Below are 21,541 nucleotides of genomic sequence, written 5' to 3'. Positions count from 1 at the left end.
AACATAATGTGTTCCTAAATGTATTAGGTATACATGCTAACATGTAGTATTATATGTCTGTCACGACCCAAAATCCCAACCTGTCGTGATGGCGCCTATCTCGATACTAGGCAACCCGGCAATCTCGATAAACCACAATTTCTCTTAAGTTTGAAAATATAATAATTTAATACAATACAAAATCTCACAAATACTGACACGAACACTCCCCAAAACCTAGTGTCACTGAGTACATGAGCATCTAATATGAATACAAGTCTCGAAAATATGGTCTATAATAGTATGAGACCAAATACAGTAAACAAAGAGATAGAGAAGGAGAGATAAGGTCTGCGAAACACGACAGCTACCTCAAAATCTCCTGAAAATCAACCGCGCGAAAGGATCAATACCCGATATGTCCGAAAACACCTGGATCTGCACACGAAGTGCAGGGTGTAGTATGAGTACAACCAACTCAGCAAGTAACAATAATAAGTAAGTAACTGAATATAATGACGAACTACACAGTTATAGTTCACTTTCAGTAATTCCAGCAAAGAATAGACATGCTTTCAAATCCGCCAGTTTAAGTCAAATCAGTTTTATACAGTTCAATTTCATGTAATCCGGATATAAAATCTTTCAGAGATTTCAAAACAATGACAGATAGCAATCAAGTGCAATAACAAATGCAAAGCAAGTACAGCCTCTCAGGCAACAATCACTCAACTCATCACTCGGCTCTCAGCCCTCGGCACTCATACTCAATGGGTACCCGCGCTCATTGGGGGTGTACAGACTCCGGAGGGGCTCCTATAGCCCAAGCGCTATAATCTGCACGGACAACTCACGTGCTGCACGTATAACTCACGTGCTATAATATCCTGCACGGACAACTCACGTGCCATAATATCCTTACCTCACAGACAAGCCCTCGACCTTACTCAGTCCTCGACCTCTCTAGACTCTCGGGCTCTCAGAAATCAAAAAATCAGCCCAAACAAAGATAACATAATACATCAACAAATATCAAGAAAGACTGAGGTATGATACGCAAGTAAAATCATGACTGAGCACAAGATAGAAATTAGCAATTAATTCAATAAGTACGTGCCCTCTGTGGGTCCCAACAGTACTATCACATAGCCTAAGCATGATTTCTAACATGATTTATAGTCAAATTTCTTCAACCATAGAGAGTATATAGCTAACAACAAATTATTCAACTTTACAGTTTCACGGGACGGACCAAGTCACAATTCCCTCGGTGCACGCCCACACGCCCATCACCTAGCATGTGCGTCACCTCCAAAATAATTACATGACACAAAATTCCGGGGTTTCATACCCCCAGGACCAGATTTAAAACTTTTACTTACCTCAGAGCGTGAAATTCTTTACTCTGCTATGCCTTTGCCTCGCAAATCGGCCTCCGATGCCTCGAATCTAGTCACAAATAATTCGTTTTAGTCAATAAAATTTATTAAAATTAATTCTATAAGAAAATGCTAATTTTCCATAAAAATCTGAATTTTAGCTCAAAAATCGCCTGTGGGACCCACGTATCAGAACTCGACAAAAGTTAAAAAATTCGGAAGCCCATTCAACCACGAGTCTAACCATACTAATTTTATCAAAATCTGACCCTAACTCGACACTCAAATCTTCAATTTAAACTAAGAGGGTTTTCAAACTTTTCCAACTTAATTCACCAATTAAATGATAAAAACAATCATGGATTCGGGTAATTTAACCAATATTGAGTTAAGAACACTTATCCCGCTGTTTTGCTTGAAAAACTCCAGAAAATCGCCTCTTCCCGAGATCAAATCAGTCAAAAACTGAAAATGGGATTCAAAACTTAAACTCTCTGCCCAGATATTTGCTCTATGCGATCGCGAACATTCCCACGCGATCGCGAAGAACAATTTTCCATCGCCCAGATTTTACTCTACGTGATCGTGGACTTTCCCACGCAATCACGAAGCATAACATCACAGAACTTAAACTCTCTGCCCATACATTTGATCTACGCGATCGCGAAGAATAATTTTTCATCGCCCAGATTTTACTCTACGCGATCGCGGACTTTCCCACGCGATCGCGAAGCACAACATCACAGACCTACGCGATTGCGAACTCGTCCACACGATCGCGAAGTACAAAACGCATGACTTTTATTTCCACTCCACTTACTCTATGCGAACGCGACCTTCTTCACGCGTTCGCGAGTCACAAAATCCTAGAGCTACGCGATCGCGAAGCACAAAATGCCACTACCTCACATTAACCCTACGCGATCGCAGATATCCCCATGCGATCACGTAGAACAAAAACCCCCCACTGACTAACTAAGCCTACGCGATCGTAGACGCATTCGTGCGATCGCAGACGCATTCGTGCGATCGCATAGAAGGAAAACATCATCAGATATCAGAAAATTCCAGCAGCTGTTCAAGTCCAAATTTTTGATCCGTTAACATCCAAAACTCACCCGAGCCCCTCGGGACCTCAACCAAATATACCAACAAGTCCTAAAATATTCTCCGGACTTAGTCGGACCCTCAAATCACCTCAAACAATGCTAAAACCATGAATTATACCCTAATTCAAGCCTAATGAACTTTAAAATTTCTAATTTCTACAAATGACTCCAGAACCTGTCAAATCATGTCCGATTTACTTCATATTTTGCATACAAGTCATAAATGACATAACGGAGGCACTCAAATTTTCAGAATCGGATTTCGACCCCGATATCAAAAAGTCAACCCCCGGTCAAACTTCTAAAAAATTCAGAAGCTATTGGAATCATCAGAATTAAATTCTGAGGTCGTTTACACATAAGTCAATATCCGGTCAACTATTTCAACTTAAGCTTCTAACATGAAAATTTATTCTTCCAAGCTAACTCCGAAATACCTTAAAACCAAAACCGACAATTCACACAAGTAATAATACCTCGTAGGAAGTTATTCAAGACTTCAAATAGTTGAAAGGAACATAAATTCTCAAAACGACCAGTCGGGTCGTTACAATGTCTATGCCCAAAAGTAATTATACTAATATGATTTCAAAAGGTAATCATATAGGATTCCTAACGTGCAATATTATGTCCTAAAAATAATAGAATTATAAGGCTAATATTTAGAATTCCGGTTATATCCTTTTATTATGAGTTATTATACTTAATATTATAAGGTTATTTTTGTAAACCGATATTGTATTCATCATTTTATAATATATATATATATATATATATATATATATATATATATAACAGAAGAGGAATCTATACCTGCAGGCCACTTAATTCTTGAAGGGGGGAGGTACCTGCCTTTTTTGGGAAGCATTCTTCTACATCACAAAGGAAAAATAGAAAGGAAAAAAAGGTATATTATTAGTAAAAAATTTACAAAAAATAAAGTACTTTTGTCCGTACAACCAGCAGGTAGCATATTCATGGAGAGTTCAATGTTAAGAAACTTCCCTAGGCCCCTCTTGTTTCCTTTTTCTTTTCCTCTTTATTAAAAGTTAAATATATTTTTCAATTTTTTCTTCCAAAATATATTTTTTTTCTCACATAGTTATCAAGGAAGTAGAAACGGCTCAATAGGATTAAAGTTTTACTATTTGTTTTTATTAATATTAAGACGTTTGAATCTGAATATATATCTGAATATTAATATGTGTATTAAGATTAAAATGTCTGAATTCGAATACACATCTGAATATTAAAATATTATATTAAGATTTGAATATTGAATAATTACGACTATTTATATTCTTTACATTTGAATGTGTAAAACTTGTCTTATTTAAAAATTAATAAGTATAAATTTAAGTCAAGTAGTACAATTTAATCTAATACTAGATTAATAAAATATTTTTTAAAACTTTTTATGGTGGTTGATGGTGATGATGGCTAACCGTAGTGGTTCTGGGTCCGACTAGGTAGTGGTTAATTGGTGGTAATGTTGGTGTTGGTGGTGATTATGAATAGTACGTAGATGGTGGATGACAGTAATAGTTATTGATGGTGGTTGATGGTGGTGGTGACTGATAACAGTAATGAGTGATATATAGTGGTGGTTGATAGTGGTGATTGGTGATTGTTGTGGTAATGGCGTTTGGTAGTGATGGTTGTAAATGATGGCTAGTGGTAGTGACAACTAACACTCGTGTTTGGCAACAATGGTGATTGTGGCTGAGGATGGTGGTAATGCGTGGAGTGTAATAGGTGGTGGTAGTCTATAATGGTGGAGGACAGTGATAGCAGTAGTGATGGTGATTAGTGGTAAAAGTATAAGAGTAATAGTGAAATAATATTATTTTTACATAAATTCTTGAATGTAAAATATCTTAATGATATTAAGATCTATTCAAACCCATTAGGTGGTTGTAAAATTAAAAAAAACTAACAGACTTAATTAAGATCAGAATAATTAAAATTTTGACATCATAAATACAACTGTTCGAGTTGTGACCTGCTGGTTATCGATGTCTCTTGAGAACTCTCAAAAATTAGATCTAAGTAAGTTGGCTTTATGATCATAGCAAATTAAATAAATACAACTACTATTTTGTTATGTATATGCTTGCTTAAACTCGATATTCTGATAAAATTGGGGCGTAACGGCATAAATTTCAGACCCCTTCTCTTGTTCCTTTTTGAATTTACGGAATGAATAGTATATCTTTGGAAATTCAGTTTAAAGACCTTGTGTATTAACTGAGATTATGAATAATAACCTGTTTGACCAAGCTTTTGAAATTAACTTATTTTGAGAAATATTTTTTTCAAAAGTATTTTTGGTGAGAATAGTTTGTGTTTAGCTAATTAATTTGAAAATCACTTTTCAAACAATTAGTGTTTGACTAATCTTTTAAAAAGTGATTTTAAGTATAATTTTCTCCAAAGTGTTTTTGGGGAGAAGCTACTTTTTTCTATTTCTGCTTCTATTCAAAAGCACTTTTTTTTTCTTCCAAAAGTTTGGCTAAATACTTCTAATTTGAAAAGAAAGTATTTTTTTGAAAAAAATAATAATTTTGACCTTGAATAAACTTGGCCAAAAAAAGGCTATAAATTGATTTTAAATTACCAATTTGATATATATCGTGCCTCTATTGCTATTTTATTAAATAACATACTGCAAATTAAGCCACAAAGGTAAAGAAGATATGAAAAAGAATAACAAAGGGTGTGTTTGGAATTTGGTATCAAGGAAAACATTTGTTGATTTTTCAATTTTTTCTTGTTTGGTTAGTTTAAATGTATTGAAAAATATTTTTCTCATAAACTCATTTTTCTCCAATTGAAGGAAAAATAACTTTCCTACCAAAAGAAGGAGAAATATTTTCTAAAACTCTTTTTCAACCTTCCCCACCTTATTGCTCACCCTCACTCTCCACCACTCTCACCTCCACCACTCCCACCCATGTCCCCTGCCACCCACCTCACCCCTCACCCCACAAAACGCCTATCCCCACCCCTAACCCACCCCAACCCACACCCAAACCCCTCTCCCCCGCCACCCCTATCCTTGTCACCCCACCCGGCCCCTAGACCCCGACCAACCACTCTTTTTCGTCCTTACCTATTTGTCTCTCATACTGTTTGCCTAAATTATATATTATTTTAAAAAAATATCTTTTGCTATATAACTTAAGGCCAAAAAATAAGTAAGTTAACCACTTAATTTTCAAGAAAATATTATTAAAAAAAATATTTTTTTTTCGTACTAAACACACACGTAGAAGGGAAAACAAAGGAGAAAACCAAATCCCCTAGATTGTTAAAAAAAAAAAAAAAAAAAAAAAGAAGAAGAGAAAAATAGTATAAATAAACAAACATCTCTATTCAGATTCCAAGGTCCATTCACCATTTTCTGAAAAATTAATTGCAAATGTTCCCATTCCTTTAGTCAGAAAAAAAAGAAAAAGAAAAAGGATTCTTCATCTTCCCATTAATCAAATGCCATGTACTGACTATTCCTTTCCTATCCTTAGCAATAGTAAAGTAAAGAACATGCAAAAGTTCTATGGAACATTTTTTCATTTTTTTTCTATTTGTCCAATAAAAACTTTTCAGGGGCAAAATTTCCTTAAATGGCTGGTTCAAGCTAAAAATGAATTAAGTAATTCAGCAGCCGCGGATCCTGCAAATGCACCATTTATTTTTATTTTCTTGAATTGAATATCTATAGTTCAATAAGTTTTAAAAAAATATTTATGCTAATTTCGTATCTATAGGCAATAGCTACAAAGGAACAGTGAGTGCGATGGTATTTGAACCCCTTGATTTTATATGATTGTCAGCATCATCTATGTTCTATTCCTACTTATAGGAAAAAAAATTGGTACCTAATTTATTGTGTGGTTGTCTTATTCTGCAAAATATCGTTCCTAAGAACTCAGTTAAAGCCAACTAAAATGTGCACTACAGAACACATCTAAAAGACCAAAAAAGGAAACAAGAGCATTTACAAGAAGACAAAGCTAAAATAGTGGACTAGTAGTAATCAAGAAATTATAATGTGGAGCTAGGAATAATTTATCATGTCCTTGTAGATCATATATTTTATCATAGAAGCATCAAAACCACTGTATACCAATTTCATTGGCCGTTATACTTTAAGGACAACAAGTTGCCAAAAAAGTACTTATTGATAATGTAATGTGATCGCAAGTGTTTAAATTATCCCAAGATAATAAGTAGCATTAGTCCTAAACTAAATAAAAGAAGTTAAGTACTAACTAAACAAACATCGATTAGGGAATTCAAAGCAACTAGTTTTGATAATCCTAACTTATTTAATTCAAGTACATATATAAGTTATCTCTTCTCACTAGATATTATATGGTAACCCTATTTTAATTTTGGCATTCTGATGGGCGCTTAATTTATGTTCAACTTCGCGAAAAACTATGTCTTATTCTTTAATTAATAACTTTAACTTCGTCCTTTGCCTAATTAAAAACTTTTGGAACCAAGAATCATTCAGTTTGGTCCCCCACAAGAATATGTTCTTTTAATTTCATGTTGCATCGAATGACTATTTTAGTCGATAAAAGATGAAACACACACACCACTCCTTTTGCTAATTTTTCTTATTCAACTGTATGAAAAAAAATGCAATTGTTTCCTAAATATTTGATGTGCGTCAATCACTAGCTTCGAGAGGAAAACACTTTAGACTAATTCAATCCACGGAGTTCAGAAGGTAAGGTTTCAGTAATTTAAATACTTAAGCATGGTGAATGATAATCGTGATATTAATTGTTCACCGTAATTCTGGGCGACTATGGTGAAAAAGATATTTGAGCAAACAATCGCATGTAAAAAGTCACTGATAATAAAAAAAATTAAATCGATCAATGGATATAACTAAAATCCTTTTCAGAAAAGATGGAGATAAAAAAATTAATTTAACTTTTATGCATTGGTAATTAATATAATTATTTTTTGTACTATCAGGTCATATTAAATTATAACGTGAAAAATAAAATATTTAAGCCAATTAACCTTTTAGATATGTTAAATTAAAATTTCATTTACACTGTAAGTGGGTATAAGTTTAAATCAAACTAAGACGAGGCACATAATGAACACGTCATAATGAAGATGCCGAACCTCAATAAATAGGGCTTCACTTGAACGATTGAGCCCTCAGAATTACACCAAATGAAAGATATATACCATTTTCTATCTCATAACAAAAGCTCCATACTTCTGTAGATAACGCATACTAAACACACATTCCTTTAACTTTTGATCAGAGAGGAAATTCGTTGGAACCTTTCTGCAGACTGTTTTTTGCTATTTGCTACTTACCGTTTGCCGCATACGTAATTTTTAGTCTTGTAAAAAAGGTACGTTTAGTGATCCTCTCGACTTTACGTATTAACCTTTCCATTCACTAAACTTTGCCAAAAAAGATAGTAAGAGGTTTTACGGGGCTGAAGAGTTGAAATTATCGACTTGATGTTGCAAAAATATAGGGCTTGCTATAACTTCTCAAGACTTTATTTTAATTTTTATAATTTCTTGATTTATACAACAAGCAGCCAGCAGGGGTGGAAACACCATAGGCCCAAGAGCTGTCATCCGACATGCTTCGTTGGAAAATTTATTAAATACACATATGAATAATATGCAAAAACAAAAATTAGAGTATAGATAATTTTAAATGACATTGCCTTCAGCCGCAACCTTGACAATTGGTTTAAAGCTTTTTATTTTGAATTGTGTTTTATTAATTTTCTTCCATTCTTCTTCTTGTTCTTCACAGGTTTTATATATAGGTTTTACATGATGATGAATATTGCATCATATGTTTCTTGCAAACAAGTAATTCATCATGAGCCACTTATTAATTTCCGAGAGGGTCTAACTATAGATCCCTTTATGCCCCGTCGACGAAAGGACAAGGTGGTGATAGTTATGGGAGCAACAGGGACTGGAAAATCTAAACTTTCAATTGATCTAGCCAACCATTTTCAAGCAGAGGTTGTGAACAGTGACAAAATGCAAGTGTACAATGGTCTTGATATAGTCACAAATAAGGTAACAGAGGAGGAGACCTGTGGCATCCAACATCATTTGTTAGGAATTGCTGATCCTAACGAAAATTTCACTGCCACAGACTTTGTTCACCATGCTTCTATGGCTGTGGGATTAATAACAAGAAAAGGTCACCTACCGATAATTGCTGGAGGGTCGAATTCGTACATTAAGGCCCTAGTGAATGATGACATTGAGTTCAAATCTAGGTATGAATGTTGCTTTCTCTGGATCGATGTGGACTTGGCAGTACTGCGTCGATTCGTGTCAGAACGAGTCGATAAGATGGTGAATGAAGGATTAGTAGAGGAAGTGAGAGAATTTTTCAACCCTGAAGGTGACTACACAAATGGAATTAGACGTGCAATTGGAGTTCCAGAATTGGACCAATATTTCAGAAATGAGAATAATAAGTTAATAAATGAAGATGCTCGTAATAGGATTCTTCAAGTTGCCATTGAAAAAATTAAGGCGAATACATGCAAATTGGCGACATCCCAACGTCAAAATATTCTTAGACTTGAGAGCCAACTCGGGTGGAATATTAGTCGACTTGATGCAACTGAAGCATTTGAGAAAAAAGGTAGTGAAGCACGTCAAGCTTGGCATAGGCTTGTCTCTGAGCCAAGTACTCGATTTGTTCGCCATTTTCGTCGTGAAGAACTCTTCAATATCCCTTCTCCTTCCTTCAATATTGAAATCACCAAACCTCCTGCAATATTGTCCACTTTTTGATATGTCTTTACTATAGCTAGTTTCATAGTGTGGCAATAATTATAAAATCAATAACTCTCGAGATTTTGTTCGCCCACTCAACAGATCTTGGGAAGTCTTTCTCTTTCTTTTTCTTCTTTCTGTTTTTAACTGACAGAGGTTGCTGTCAAGTTAGTTATGGACTTGGAATTCAGTGCCTTATCCTCCCTAGCTAAAATATTGTAAAGTGGCGGCAGCTATTTTGCACTATAAGTGCACGGGCCAATTTTTGATACCCTTTTGTCAGAGGGTATTTTTCTTAGGTTGTTTGTGGGGTCTTTTAACTTTTAGAATGTCTATATTGTATTTTTTGAACCTAAATAAACCGTGTAGAACCTTTGCCACCTCATTCTTCAGGCGGAAAAACAAAAAGAAAGAGAAGGATGAGTGGCATTTTGGTTTCTAAATTCTGTACTTTGACATGAGCTGTATTATTCTCACTTTAATGTATAGCCATGTTAAAAAGTACTTTGCATGTATGAGTATGTATATGAGGTGATATCTTAGGAAAATGCTTCATGTTTGTTTATGATTGAATGAATGAAATCTTCAGTGATATATATATATGTTTGGTAGTATCTCCAAATGGGCATCAAGCTTTAATTTTTTCCCGTTTATGGTTGGACAAGGAATTATCTTTAGTTTAGGTTAAACCTTTGTTGTTTGCTCATCTTATGAAATGATGAATTCTGTTGTCTCACCTCATTTAAGTTCTCGACATTTAATTTTGCAAGACATTCATAGTTATATATCCACCGCAAAACTTTTCCTGCTCGTCTTCGTTTGTCAGGCAACGCCATCCATAGGCAGATGCAGCTCTGCGGCAACAATTCATCCAAATAATATATTCTCGAAATATAGATAATATATATTCGCTGTTTGACTGGGCAAATAGTTTAAGAAAAAATAAATTTTTTTAGAATTTGTGGTCTTAAACAATTCAAAAAGGGACCAAAAATATTTGTGTGGTTATAAAAGCTTCTCATTAATGGTAGAAGTCTAAGTTTAAACAAAATTGTTTCCAAATTTAGAAATGTGTCTTTTTTTTCGAACGGACCAAAAAAGAAATATGTTCACATAAACTGGAATTGAGGTAGTATGTGAAAATTCGCTAAAATTTCAATATATACTAGATTTAGACTCATAATTTTAAGAATACAATGAGTTTAGTATTAAGAGCCTTAAAAATCAAATCTTCTTACACCATTGATCCTAGGTGCTCGGAAAAAAAAAAGTTCATGAATGACGAATCATAGATTGAGCCGTCAGATATTTAGTTAAAGGTTTCTTTTTAAAGCACTGTATATTATAAGTTCAAAGCAACCATGTTCAATGCAAACAAAACAGCGTTTACTATTTGTATCTTGCTTATGCTTTTAGAACACTATTTATAATGTAATAGTAGCAGAGTTTTTGGAACCGACTATGGGCAAAACCAAAGAAGTAGGACAGAGCTGGTGTGTATATATATATTTAATTGTGAATTCAGTAATTAAAGCGAGCTAAGAATTAGGTGGTAAACTCAAAATTCATAAATTTTTAATCCTAACTCCGCTTAATGTCGGACATTCAACCACAGGCATTGAAAAATGATTCTTGCAGCACTGAGCTATAGCTATCTGAAATTCGCGGGGATAGATAATCATCATCATGGAGAGAATATTGTGGATCCCCATCGCCAATTTCATCCAAAGGACTTACAGTACCTGTACGGACTTCCTTATATTCATGCACCAAAACACATAAAGATTACAGCATGCCTGTATGAATATGCTTGACGTTGATATACACACACAAATAGCCGAATTCACGGTTTACTTTTCTAAATTGGTATACATAACTTATAGACGTGTATACATGTTATATATAAATTATACTACCTCCATTCCAGTTTATGTAAACCTATTTTCTTTTTGGTCCGTTCCAAAAAGAATGACCTCTTTCTAAATTTGAAAATAATTTTGCTTAAACTTATAATTCTACCCTTAATGAGAAACTTTTATAACCACACAAATACTCTGTGTCCCTTTTTGAATTGTTTAGGACCACAAATTCCAAAAGTCTTCATTTTTTCTTAAACTTTGTGCCCAGTCAAACATGTTCACATAAATTGGAACGGAGGGAGTATACATATATTATACATCTGCCGACGATTTTTAATTTAAGCGGTTGTGTGAGCAGCTTAGATTATATCTTTTTTTTTTTTGGAATTCATAAAAATACTTACCAATATCAATTTGGGGAGTTTAGTACTGTTATTCCTACTTGTTGCAATTACCTTTTTTTTTAGTCGTTCTCTAGCCGATGTCTATCGGAAACAACCTCCTTGCCCTCCAGGGATAGAGGTAAGTCTGCGTATATCTTACCCTCCTAAGAGCCCACTCATAAAATACTAATGGATTTGTTGTTGTTGGTGGTGATTGTAGAAGAAAATTTAGACGGTCTAAATCTGAATATGACTTGACTCACCAAATGGTAATAATGTCATTCTTTAGGATGAATGGAGTTGAAAATAGAACTCCTTGTTAGTATTTCACAGCGTGACATCTGATAAATGGAGATATGTATTTAGTTTCTATTGATTCACTCAAATCTCGAGAAAGAATTCTCTTCTCTTTTTATCTTTTAATGATTTTCCCATTTAGAAAATTCTCTCTGGATTTCATTTACTTTATTATAAAACAATAAAAGAAGAAGAAGAGTATTGCGAGAAAATTAGAGAGAGAATTCTTATTGATTTGAGATGAATTACAATGAAATAGAACTCCTCTATTTATAGGGAAAGAGTGACTTAGCCACCAAGTAATAAACCCTAAAATCTATCTAAAATATAGACATTCACCATAAATAAAATATTATTTTTAACATACTTAATTTTTTTCAAAGTTGACGTACCTAATTATTCTGTTCATATGGGGAGTAAAATTAATACAAATGATACATAACATGGGGAATCTAAGGAAAAATTGACAAAAGGTAAAAGAAAGTTATACTAGCTATTTGGCAGGTCCAAATCAAGCATCATTCCTAACCTTCATTTTTTCCATGAATATAGCACGGACTAGCCAATTTTTGGACTGGCAATTGAAAAATTGTCAGTGTTTGCAAAGTCATTGATAAATAGTCACTATTTTGCTGCAACATGAAAAGTTCCAGCATAATATACTGGAGATTGGTGCACCTCTGTATGAACTTCTAGCATATTATGCTGGAACTCCAACACACGAAAAGTTCCAGCATAATATGATGAAATCAGCTAACCATGGCGCTCTGCCATGGATGTGGAGCTGAAGTTCAAGGTTAGAGGAGAGGGAATCTGACGAAATATTCTAGAAGTGGAGGAAATGAAGATGTAATTCATCAAATCTACTTTACAAGTGTAGTTGTGTGTATATATATATATATATATATATATATATATATATATATATATATATATATATATATATATAGAAGAAGAAATAAAACTAACTCTACTCCTCAACTGGAGTTAAAATTAAAGCTAACTCTAGAAGCTTACTCTAGTTACACTAACTCTACTCTACTGTAAGTTAGTTATAACTAACTAATGAAGCTTAACCACCACTATCACTACTAATCTCAACATTCCCCCTCAAGCTGACGGGTAAGAACAGGTTTTCAACCCCCAGCTTGCCAAGCAAAGAGTAGTGTTGAACCTTTCCTAGACCTTTAGTGAGTATATCTGCCAACTACGCTTTGGCGTTAATGTGGTGAGTTTGAATAAGACCCTACTGCAATTTCTCTCTCACGAAATAACAATCAATGTCAATGTGTTTTGTCCGCTCATAAAAAATAGGATTTGCAGCTATTTGAATGGCTTCTTTACTGTCACAATACAAGACAACTAGCAGTTGAATTTGGACTCCCAATTCTTTGAACAACCCTACTAACCTTGAAACCTCTGCCACTGTGGAAGCCATGCTTCTGAACTCTGCTTCAGCTGAGCTTTTGGAGACTGTGTTTTGCTTCTTCGATTTCCATGATATCAAAGAGTTTTCGAACTTTACTAGATAGGATGTAACCGACTTCCTGGATTGAGGGCAAGCGGCCTAGTCTGAGTCACAAAAGGCTACCAAGTTATTCGACTGATGTGAAGACATCAATAGGCCTAATCCTGGTGCATTTTTGACATACTTAATCACCCTCAGAGCTGCATCCATATGAGTCCTTTTAGGTTTATGCATGAACTAACTTAGAACCTGAACAACATAGGCTATATCAGGCTTAGTCATAGTTAGATATACTAGCCTTCCCACTAACCTTTGATAAGTTTTAGGGTCAGGTAACACACAGTCCTTGACTCTTGCACCTGTGGCATCACCAGAACACAAGATAACCTCATCAAATTCTGATGTGGTCGGCCTTTGATTGCACTCTAATGGGGTAGATACTGGCTTAGCTCCCCCTAGCCCAGAGTCAGCAATCAAGTCAAGGGCATATTTCCTCTAATTCATTAAAATCCCAGCTTTGCTGTGAGCAAACTCTATTCCCAAAAAGAACATGAGTTGCCCCAAATCTTTCATTTTGAACATCTTCTGCATGTTGTCTCTAGCAGACTGAATTAGTCGAGGATCATTACCTGTCACTAGGAGGTCATCTACATAGACTAAAATGACATCCAAAGCTGAACCTATCTATCGTGTAAACAAGGAGTAATCAAAATGAATTTGAACAAATCCCAAGTCTCTAAGAGCTTCTGTCAATTTCAAGTTCCATTATCTCGAGGCTTGCTTCAAACCATAAGGTGACTTCTTTAGTTTGCATACTTTGGTCTTGGGCTCCCCTTGATGTTGTACCCTTATGGAAGATGCATGTACACTTCTTCAAATAAGTCACCTTACAAGAAAGCATTGTGCACATCCATTTGATAAATATGCCAATTCTTAGAAGCTACTACTGCTATAACTGATCTAACAGTGACCATCTTGGCCACTGGGAAAAATGTTTCCTTGTAGTCTAGGCCCTCATTTTGACTGAAACCTTTGGCTACCAATCTACCTTTATATCTCTCCACCTCCTTATTAGCTTTATATTTCACTTTGTACACCCATTTGCACCCTATAGGAACCTTACCAGCAGGAAGATCAACAACATCCCAGGTGTTATTTTCTTCTAATGCTGTAACTTCTTGTTGCATAGAAGTTACCCACCTTTCATCCTTTGAAGCCTCATGATAATGTTTGGGCTCAACTATAGAAGATTGAGCTGATAGAAATTTAGAATAGGAATGGGATAAACTATCATAACTCATATAGTTTGACATAGGATATGCACAAGAGGTGAAGACAAAATCCTGCAGCCATTTTGGTGGACCTGCAGTTTTGGGTGGCTTTCTGACTGCAATGGGTAATGCATCATCCACAACTTGCAAATGTGAAGAATCATGTTGCAATTTTGGAGCAGCATCAACATCTTCATCAACTGGTAATGGAGAAGTATCAATGAGAGCTTCTGTTGCCTCAGAAACTGCATCAGGCCTTGCCTCAGGAACTGCATCATGTTCAGTTGCCTGATCTTGATACAATACTCCTGTAGTATCTGGTAAATCAGCTGGCTCAAGTACTGGAAAGACTGGAACAGATGACGACTTCATTTGTTTGAAAGGAAATACATGTTCCTTAAAGACTACATTCATGCTAACAATGAATTGCTTGGACTGCAAATCATATAGTTTATAGCCTTTCTTGGTTGGGGAGTACCCCATAAACACAACAGGTAATGCTCTGGCTGAGAATTTGTTCTGCCTCCCTTACATTCACAGCATAACAAAAACATCCAAAACCTCTCATATGATCTATAGAAGGTTCAGTGTTAAACAACTTTTCATATGTAGATTTACCCTTTAAAATTATGGAAGGCGGCCTGTTTATGATGTGCACTGCTGTAAGAATACAGTCACCCCAAAATCTTAGAGGGACTGCATCCTGAAACCTTAAAGCTCTTTCCACTTTTAGTATATATTTGTGCCTCCTCTCAACAACACCATTTTGTTGTGGACTATACACACATGTTATTTTGGTGAACAATTCCATGTGATTCTAAAAATTATTTCATATCTGAGTTGACAAATTTTGACCCATTGTATGTTCTTATAGTTCTAGCAGAACAATTAAACTGTGTGTGAATCATACAAATTAGCTTTTTCATCAACCAATGAGTCTCATCTTTGGCATTCATCAAAAAACAACCAAGTGATCCTAGAGAAGTCATCAACAACTGTAAGGAAAAATATTTTATTATCATGAGTAGGCACCCTGTAAGGCCCCCATACATCTGCATGTAAAAGGTGAAAGGGAGCCTATGCTCTGCTAGTACTAACAGAAAATGGCAGCTTAGTTTGCCTAGCTAATGGACAAACATGACAGTCTAAACATACAGCCTGTGAACTACCTTTCTTGAAATGCTGCTTGAGCTTGCCAATTCTCTTAATAGCTTCCATAGGGAGATGTCCAAGCCTTTGGTGCCAAACTCACAAATCTATTGAGCTCTGCTTATTCTGTGTTGAAGTCTGCATAGCTGTGGTATTTACAGTTAGTGTAGATGACTATTTTTTTATGAAGGCAACTCCTAAGAATGTATAGCCCATTAGCTTCACTACCAATCCCCAACACCTTGCCAGTATAGAGGTCCTGAAATACACATAGGTCAAGAAAGAATCTAACCATGCACTGCAATTCCTTAGTAAGTTTTGAAACTGACAGTAGATTATACTTAAAATGTGGAACATGAAGTACATCACTAATTTTGTAATCCTTGAATATGTTAGCGGATCCACTGTGAGTGATCTTAGCTAAATCTCCATTTGGCGGGTGAACTGAACTACTACTGCCTAAGGGACTTAGATTATTTAGTAAGTCAATCTTTGAGGTCATATGATTGGAGGCTCCACTGTCTATAATCCAAACATCCTGATTCAGAAAGGTCATTAAGGATGTGATATTACCTGATATGATATTACCTGAACTACTACTGCTGCATTAGCTGTAACTTTTGTAGGCTTACTATTCAGCAGTTGTAAAATCTGGTGGTATTATTCTGGTGTGAAGGTTGGTGCAGTGGGAGTGGAAGTAAATGCTGCAGGTTCAGTCTGCTCAGTTTGTCATATTAGCTGCTGCATGAGTGTTGTACTTCTTCTTCAACTTGTAATCATTTGGATATCCCACTATTTTATAACATGTTTCCTTAGTATGCCCCTTTATCTTGCAAAAGTCATAGAAGAGGTTGTAGTTCTTCCTCATTTTCTGTTGGTTTCCAGCTCTATTTGCCATCAAGGCAGTCATTTCGATATTATCCATGTTAGCGGAAGCATTTTCCATAATCTTTTAGCTCTCACGTTCCATTAGCATAGAATATGCCTTGTTTACTGACGACACTAGCACCATAATCAAGAGCTGACTACGAGCTTGTTCATAAGATTCATTGAGTCCTATCAGGAATTGTAGAAGCTTTTGACGCTCCATAAACTGGACAAATTCACGAGAATTGGCAGCATCACGGTTAGGAATTGGTGCGAAACTATCAAATTCTGCCCAAAGTACTCTCAATTTTGAGAAATAGGTTGAAATTGAGCTAGTGCCCTGCCTAACAGTAGCAATTTCTATGTGAATCTGAAAAATCCTAGAACAATCCACCTTATCAAAACACTCTTTCAGATCATCCCATACCTCACTAGCATTTGAGGAATACACCATTCCACTCAACAATTTCGGTGAAACATAGTTCATCAACCAAGATAATACAATTACATTGCAATGCTCCCAGAGATCAACAAGATTCGTTCCGTAATTCTCTTTTTTGCATGTGTCGTCAATGAAACCTAGCTTATTTCGACCTAGGATTACAATCCTCATTGCCCGGCTCCACACAAAGTAATTTTTCGGTCCTCTCAATTGCAATGAAATCAATATAGCTCCTGAATTATCATTTGAATTCAAGAAAAGTGGATGATTGTGACTTAACCTCTCTGGTTCGGTGTTATCGAGAGTCGCGATTGTTGATCCTCCAAATGAACTTTGAGACAGCAGCATTGATGATGATAAGACCACACTAATGGCCGTGTGGCTCTGATACCATGATGAAATCAGCTAACCATGGAGCTCTGCCATGGATGTGGAGCTGAAGTTATAGGTTAGAGGAGAGGGAATCTGACGGAATATTCTAGAAGTGGAGGAAATAAAGATGTAATTCATCGAATCTACTTTACAAGTGTAGCTGTACATGCATATGTAGAAGAAGAATTAAAACTAACTCTACTCCAGCTAACTCTAGAAGCTAACTCTAGCTACACTAACTCTACACTACTGTAAGTTAGTTATAACTAACTAATGAAGCTTAACCACCACTATCACTACTAATCTCAATATAATATACTGGAGATTGGAGCACCTCTGTATGAACTTCTAACATATTATACTGGACCAGTATATTATGCTAGAATTCCAGTATATTATGTTGAAAGTTCACACGTAAAAAATTCGAATTCTAGTATATTATGCTGGAATATTTTTCGGATTTTGAACAGTATTTTCGTTCAAATTTATCTTTACATGAAAAGTGACTAAATTTCGATTGTTTTTAAAATTGTAACTACTTTTCAATTATCAATTGTAAATCTTACTATTTTTGAATTTCACCATTTTTTCCCCCCCCGTTAATTCCCTACTCCCTTTTTGCGTTGTATGGATAGCAGCCCTTATACTCCCACTCCCCAACAGACCTTTTGTGGACCTAATTAAATGAGATAAAAAGACATACTTTGTTCCTTATGCAAAAGTTAACAAAACTTTATCGGTCAAATCAAACTTTTGAGAAAGTGGAATTAAACTTTTAATCCTTTGAAAAGGAAAAAAAAGGTGTCTTATGACTTCCAAACCTTTCATGGGAACGTTGGATTCTTTCCCCATCCTAAAAAGTACTCTTTTTGTCCCATTAATTGTCTTATCTTAACGACTAGCAAGCTCCATTAACATTAATTTTGAGGATGATTTTATGCACTTATAATGTATAGGGTTTTATACATTATCATATGGTCAAGAAGATTTGCATGAACTAGTAACTATTTGTAAGGGAAACAATATCCTATGCCTGATTAAAATTTGAATAAAAGAAAATAATCCTAAAAAAATATTCGATATATTTTATATTTATCGATTTTTTGTGCTATATTTTTCTCTATTAATTCCTGCCGAAAGGAGTATATATTTAAGAAAATATTTGTAGTGTGTCATAAAACCGATCTCCCCTATTAATTATTTTATGTCTATTTGATAATCTATAAATAAGATATATATAACCTACTAATTAGCCTATTAAATTGCATTGAAAATATAAATTTTTATCTTGTAAGTGTATATAGTAACTTAAATTAGTATTAATTTTCTGAGTTATTGCCTTAGTCGATTATTTGATTGATACTAGTAACGTATAGCTGGCAAAAGTTGTTAGTGTATGTTTCTGTCCCTTTATGCTTAAGACAAATTGACAATTCGATTATCGCTCATATACAAGCAGATCAAATGCAGTTCAGCTGATATTCTTTCCCGCCTGTAGGTGTTTTATTAGCAAATGAGATGATTTTAAGCTAAAATAAGGACTTATGCACATTTGTGCATTACTTGCAGTAGGTTTTATAGTAGAAAATGATATAATAATAAATATAAATGGACATAAAATTTAGAATCAATACTTTTGAAGTGAGTCCGATTATTATTGTTGTTATTATATAAACCTCAGTTTTAAAAGGCGTTTCTGGGGCGAGCTCCGGAGCGAGGCGTACCAAAAACGCCCCGGGGCGATGGTGTGGGGCGAAAGTCTCAAGAGGCGTTTGGGGCGTACGCCCGGACGTTCGGGGCGCATTTTTTTAGTAAGGAGTAAGCCCTAGAGACTTTTTTAAATTAAAACAAAATTTGTTGAATTAGTCCTTCATATAATACCCAAATTCTCAAAAATCAGTTTGGTAATTACTCAAAAGGTTTTAAAAAGAACTCAAAAGTATTAAATTTAAAAGTAAAGACCTTTTTTTATTGATTTAAGCTCTAATTTATGGTTTTCTCAATTTTTTATCTTGTCCGCTAGTCTGCTAATATCTCCCAAAAGCAACGAATATTTAAAATATTTTTACAAATACAAAGAGAACTACATTTTTCTTCATAGCAGCAAATCCAAAGTTCAAATTGCAGGTTAATCATCCTTTTTGTTCCTCCATATAGAAAACTTTATTTTTTTAGATTCAAATTACTTGTGCTTGTAAGTAACGTATAATAGATTGTTTGATTAGTTTTTTGTGGGGATGGAACACACATATATGTCGCTTTCTTCAATTTTTATGCAATTTTACCTGTTTATAAATATTATCTGTCATTATATTATTTTATAAAATATTAAAAATTAAATACATATGGGGCTTACGCCCCGATGAGGCATATGTAAAATGCTCCGCTTTACGCCCACGCCTTTTAAAACACTGATATAAACAGAAGAATTAAACTAAATAGCTGCTCACCCATTTACTTAAACTAAAAATAGACGGAAGATGTATAATATATGTATAATTCATATATAATATATGTATAATCATACATAATTAGTTTATATTTTATATATACCGACTAGAAAAAGTAAATAGTGACTCTAGTCGGCTACTTGTGTAAAGATTCAATATCAAAATTTTCATTCAAATATACGTGGTCCAAGCCGTATTCATTGTCGAAACACTGGATCCACACGTAATAAGTATATCAATGTCTCACATCATATTCAAATCCATTTGACTCGCAATGAATTAATGAGATTTTACAAAGCCCTTATTCTAATTCAAGAGCAACAGTCCAAATGTTTAAGGGAAACAAAAAGAAACTCGTGATTTAATTTGATCAAGTTCTTTGTTTCTTGTGGCATATTGGGACAGTCAAATTAATAACGACAGCTTGTATATATGAGGACAGCCACACGAGGATTTGATGTACTTACTCTCCTCTTATTCTAGGTATCTTAATCACCAGTTTGGACATAAGAAACTTTTTCACTTTTTTTTCGAGTTTTTTTTACTTTTTTTCGAAATCAGTGTTTGATCATAAATTTTTCAATTTTCACTTGAAAATGTATTTTGGAATTTTTTGAAAATTTAAAAAATTCCAAAAAGTTATTTTTCAAAATTTTCACTCTGATAACTCACAAAACTTCAAAAACAACTCAAAATTATATTCATGTCCAAACACAACTCTAATTTTCAAATACAATTTTCACATGAATTTTTTTTTCACTTTTTTTGGAATTTTACAATTCTTATGTCCAAACGCCACTTAGTTTCTTATCCTTTTGTACTCTTCTGAATAACCAAAAAAAGAAGAAAAAAAAGAAAAAGAAAAAACCAACCAAAAGTTGATTGAGATGGAAGGAAATTATTTCACATTTTCACCCTTCCCATCAAAGTTCAAAGGAAGCAACAATTTAAAGTTCAAACTATCTCTTTGTCAATCTCAATCTTAAGAACAATAATGCCATAAATTTGCGATGACTATCAAGCAAACTCTTTGATTTCTTTATTTTATTTTTTGGATGATTATATTATTGTGGTTCTGCTGGTATTATTTTCACGATTATTATTTCATTGGTAGGTTTTCTAGGATGGCAGTGTCCGTCGTTGATCGTCGGCAGGTGAAGGGAGCTGGTAAAACCGATTTAAAGGTCACTAACTTGAATAAAATTTCAAGAAAAATAATTTAAAAGCTCAACACAGAATAGTCTATAGTTCTGTACCACAATTCGAAAAAAGATTGAATAACAATTCACAATTAGCAATAAAAAGTATTCTTCTCAAACCCATCAAGAGTAAAGACAAACATAATGGTTGCATGATTGTTTATCCTTTGAATGTAAAAGGGCCATGTAATTTTGTCTATTACGATAGAGTGATCTGTATCAAAAGTAATGGCAGATTCTAAAATAGTTGTCTTCTTCAACATATGTAGCAATTCTCAATCTGTAAATTTTGTAATTTATTGTTTGACCGAAGCTACTTATTTGTTCTCTTCTTCAGCATTTCAGGACTGGTACTACTTGGAGATGTTGAGAGTACGTTTGGTATTTCTCCTTGATTTTTTCCATGTTTCTTCTGGGGTACGTGGTGCGTGATAAGCTACAAGATATTTTTGACTGATAAATTGACTTGATCGAAACTTACATGATTAGATTTTGATTGAACTGGTCAAAAGGTCACACATT

The 21,541-nt window shown here is 34.5% G+C and overlaps 2 protein-coding genes across 2 annotated transcripts; one reads left to right on the top strand and one right to left on the bottom strand.

Moving 5' to 3' along the window:
- The first annotated feature begins 7,637 nt into the window (after positions 1-7,637).
- Positions 7,638-9,766, top strand: LOC104110738 (adenylate isopentenyltransferase 5, chloroplastic-like). The gene is made up of 2 exons (XM_009620274.3): positions 7,638-7,854; positions 8,274-9,766. Exon 2 carries the CDS (start codon positions 8,294-8,296, stop codon positions 9,278-9,280), a length of 987 nt encoding a protein of 328 aa, XP_009618569.1. The 5' UTR covers positions 7,638-7,854; positions 8,274-8,293; the 3' UTR covers positions 9,281-9,766.
- A 6,875-nt stretch (positions 9,767-16,641) lies between these two features.
- LOC138898622 (uncharacterized) lies at positions 16,642-17,346 on the bottom strand. The gene has a single exon (XM_070184701.1). It carries the CDS (start codon positions 17,344-17,346, stop codon positions 16,642-16,644), a length of 705 nt encoding a protein of 234 aa, XP_070040802.1.
- Between the last annotated feature and the right edge of the window lie 4,195 nt (positions 17,347-21,541).

Source organism: Nicotiana tomentosiformis, chromosome 9 (assembly GCF_000390325.3).
Source record: "Nicotiana tomentosiformis chromosome 9, ASM39032v3, whole genome shotgun sequence".
NCBI lineage: Eukaryota > Viridiplantae > Streptophyta > Magnoliopsida > Solanales > Solanaceae > Nicotiana > Nicotiana tomentosiformis.
Note: the sequence above shows the minus strand (reverse complement) of the source record. Positions and strands in the feature narration are given on the sequence as shown.

Coding starts and splice junctions, on each gene's coding strand:
- LOC104110738 (XM_009620274.3), top strand. CDS start 8,294: ATGATGATGAATATTGCATCATATGTTTCTTGCAAACAAGTAATTCAT.
- LOC138898622 (XM_070184701.1), bottom strand. CDS start 17,346: ATGCTGCTGTCTCAAAGTTCATTTGGAGGATCAACAATCGCGACTCTC.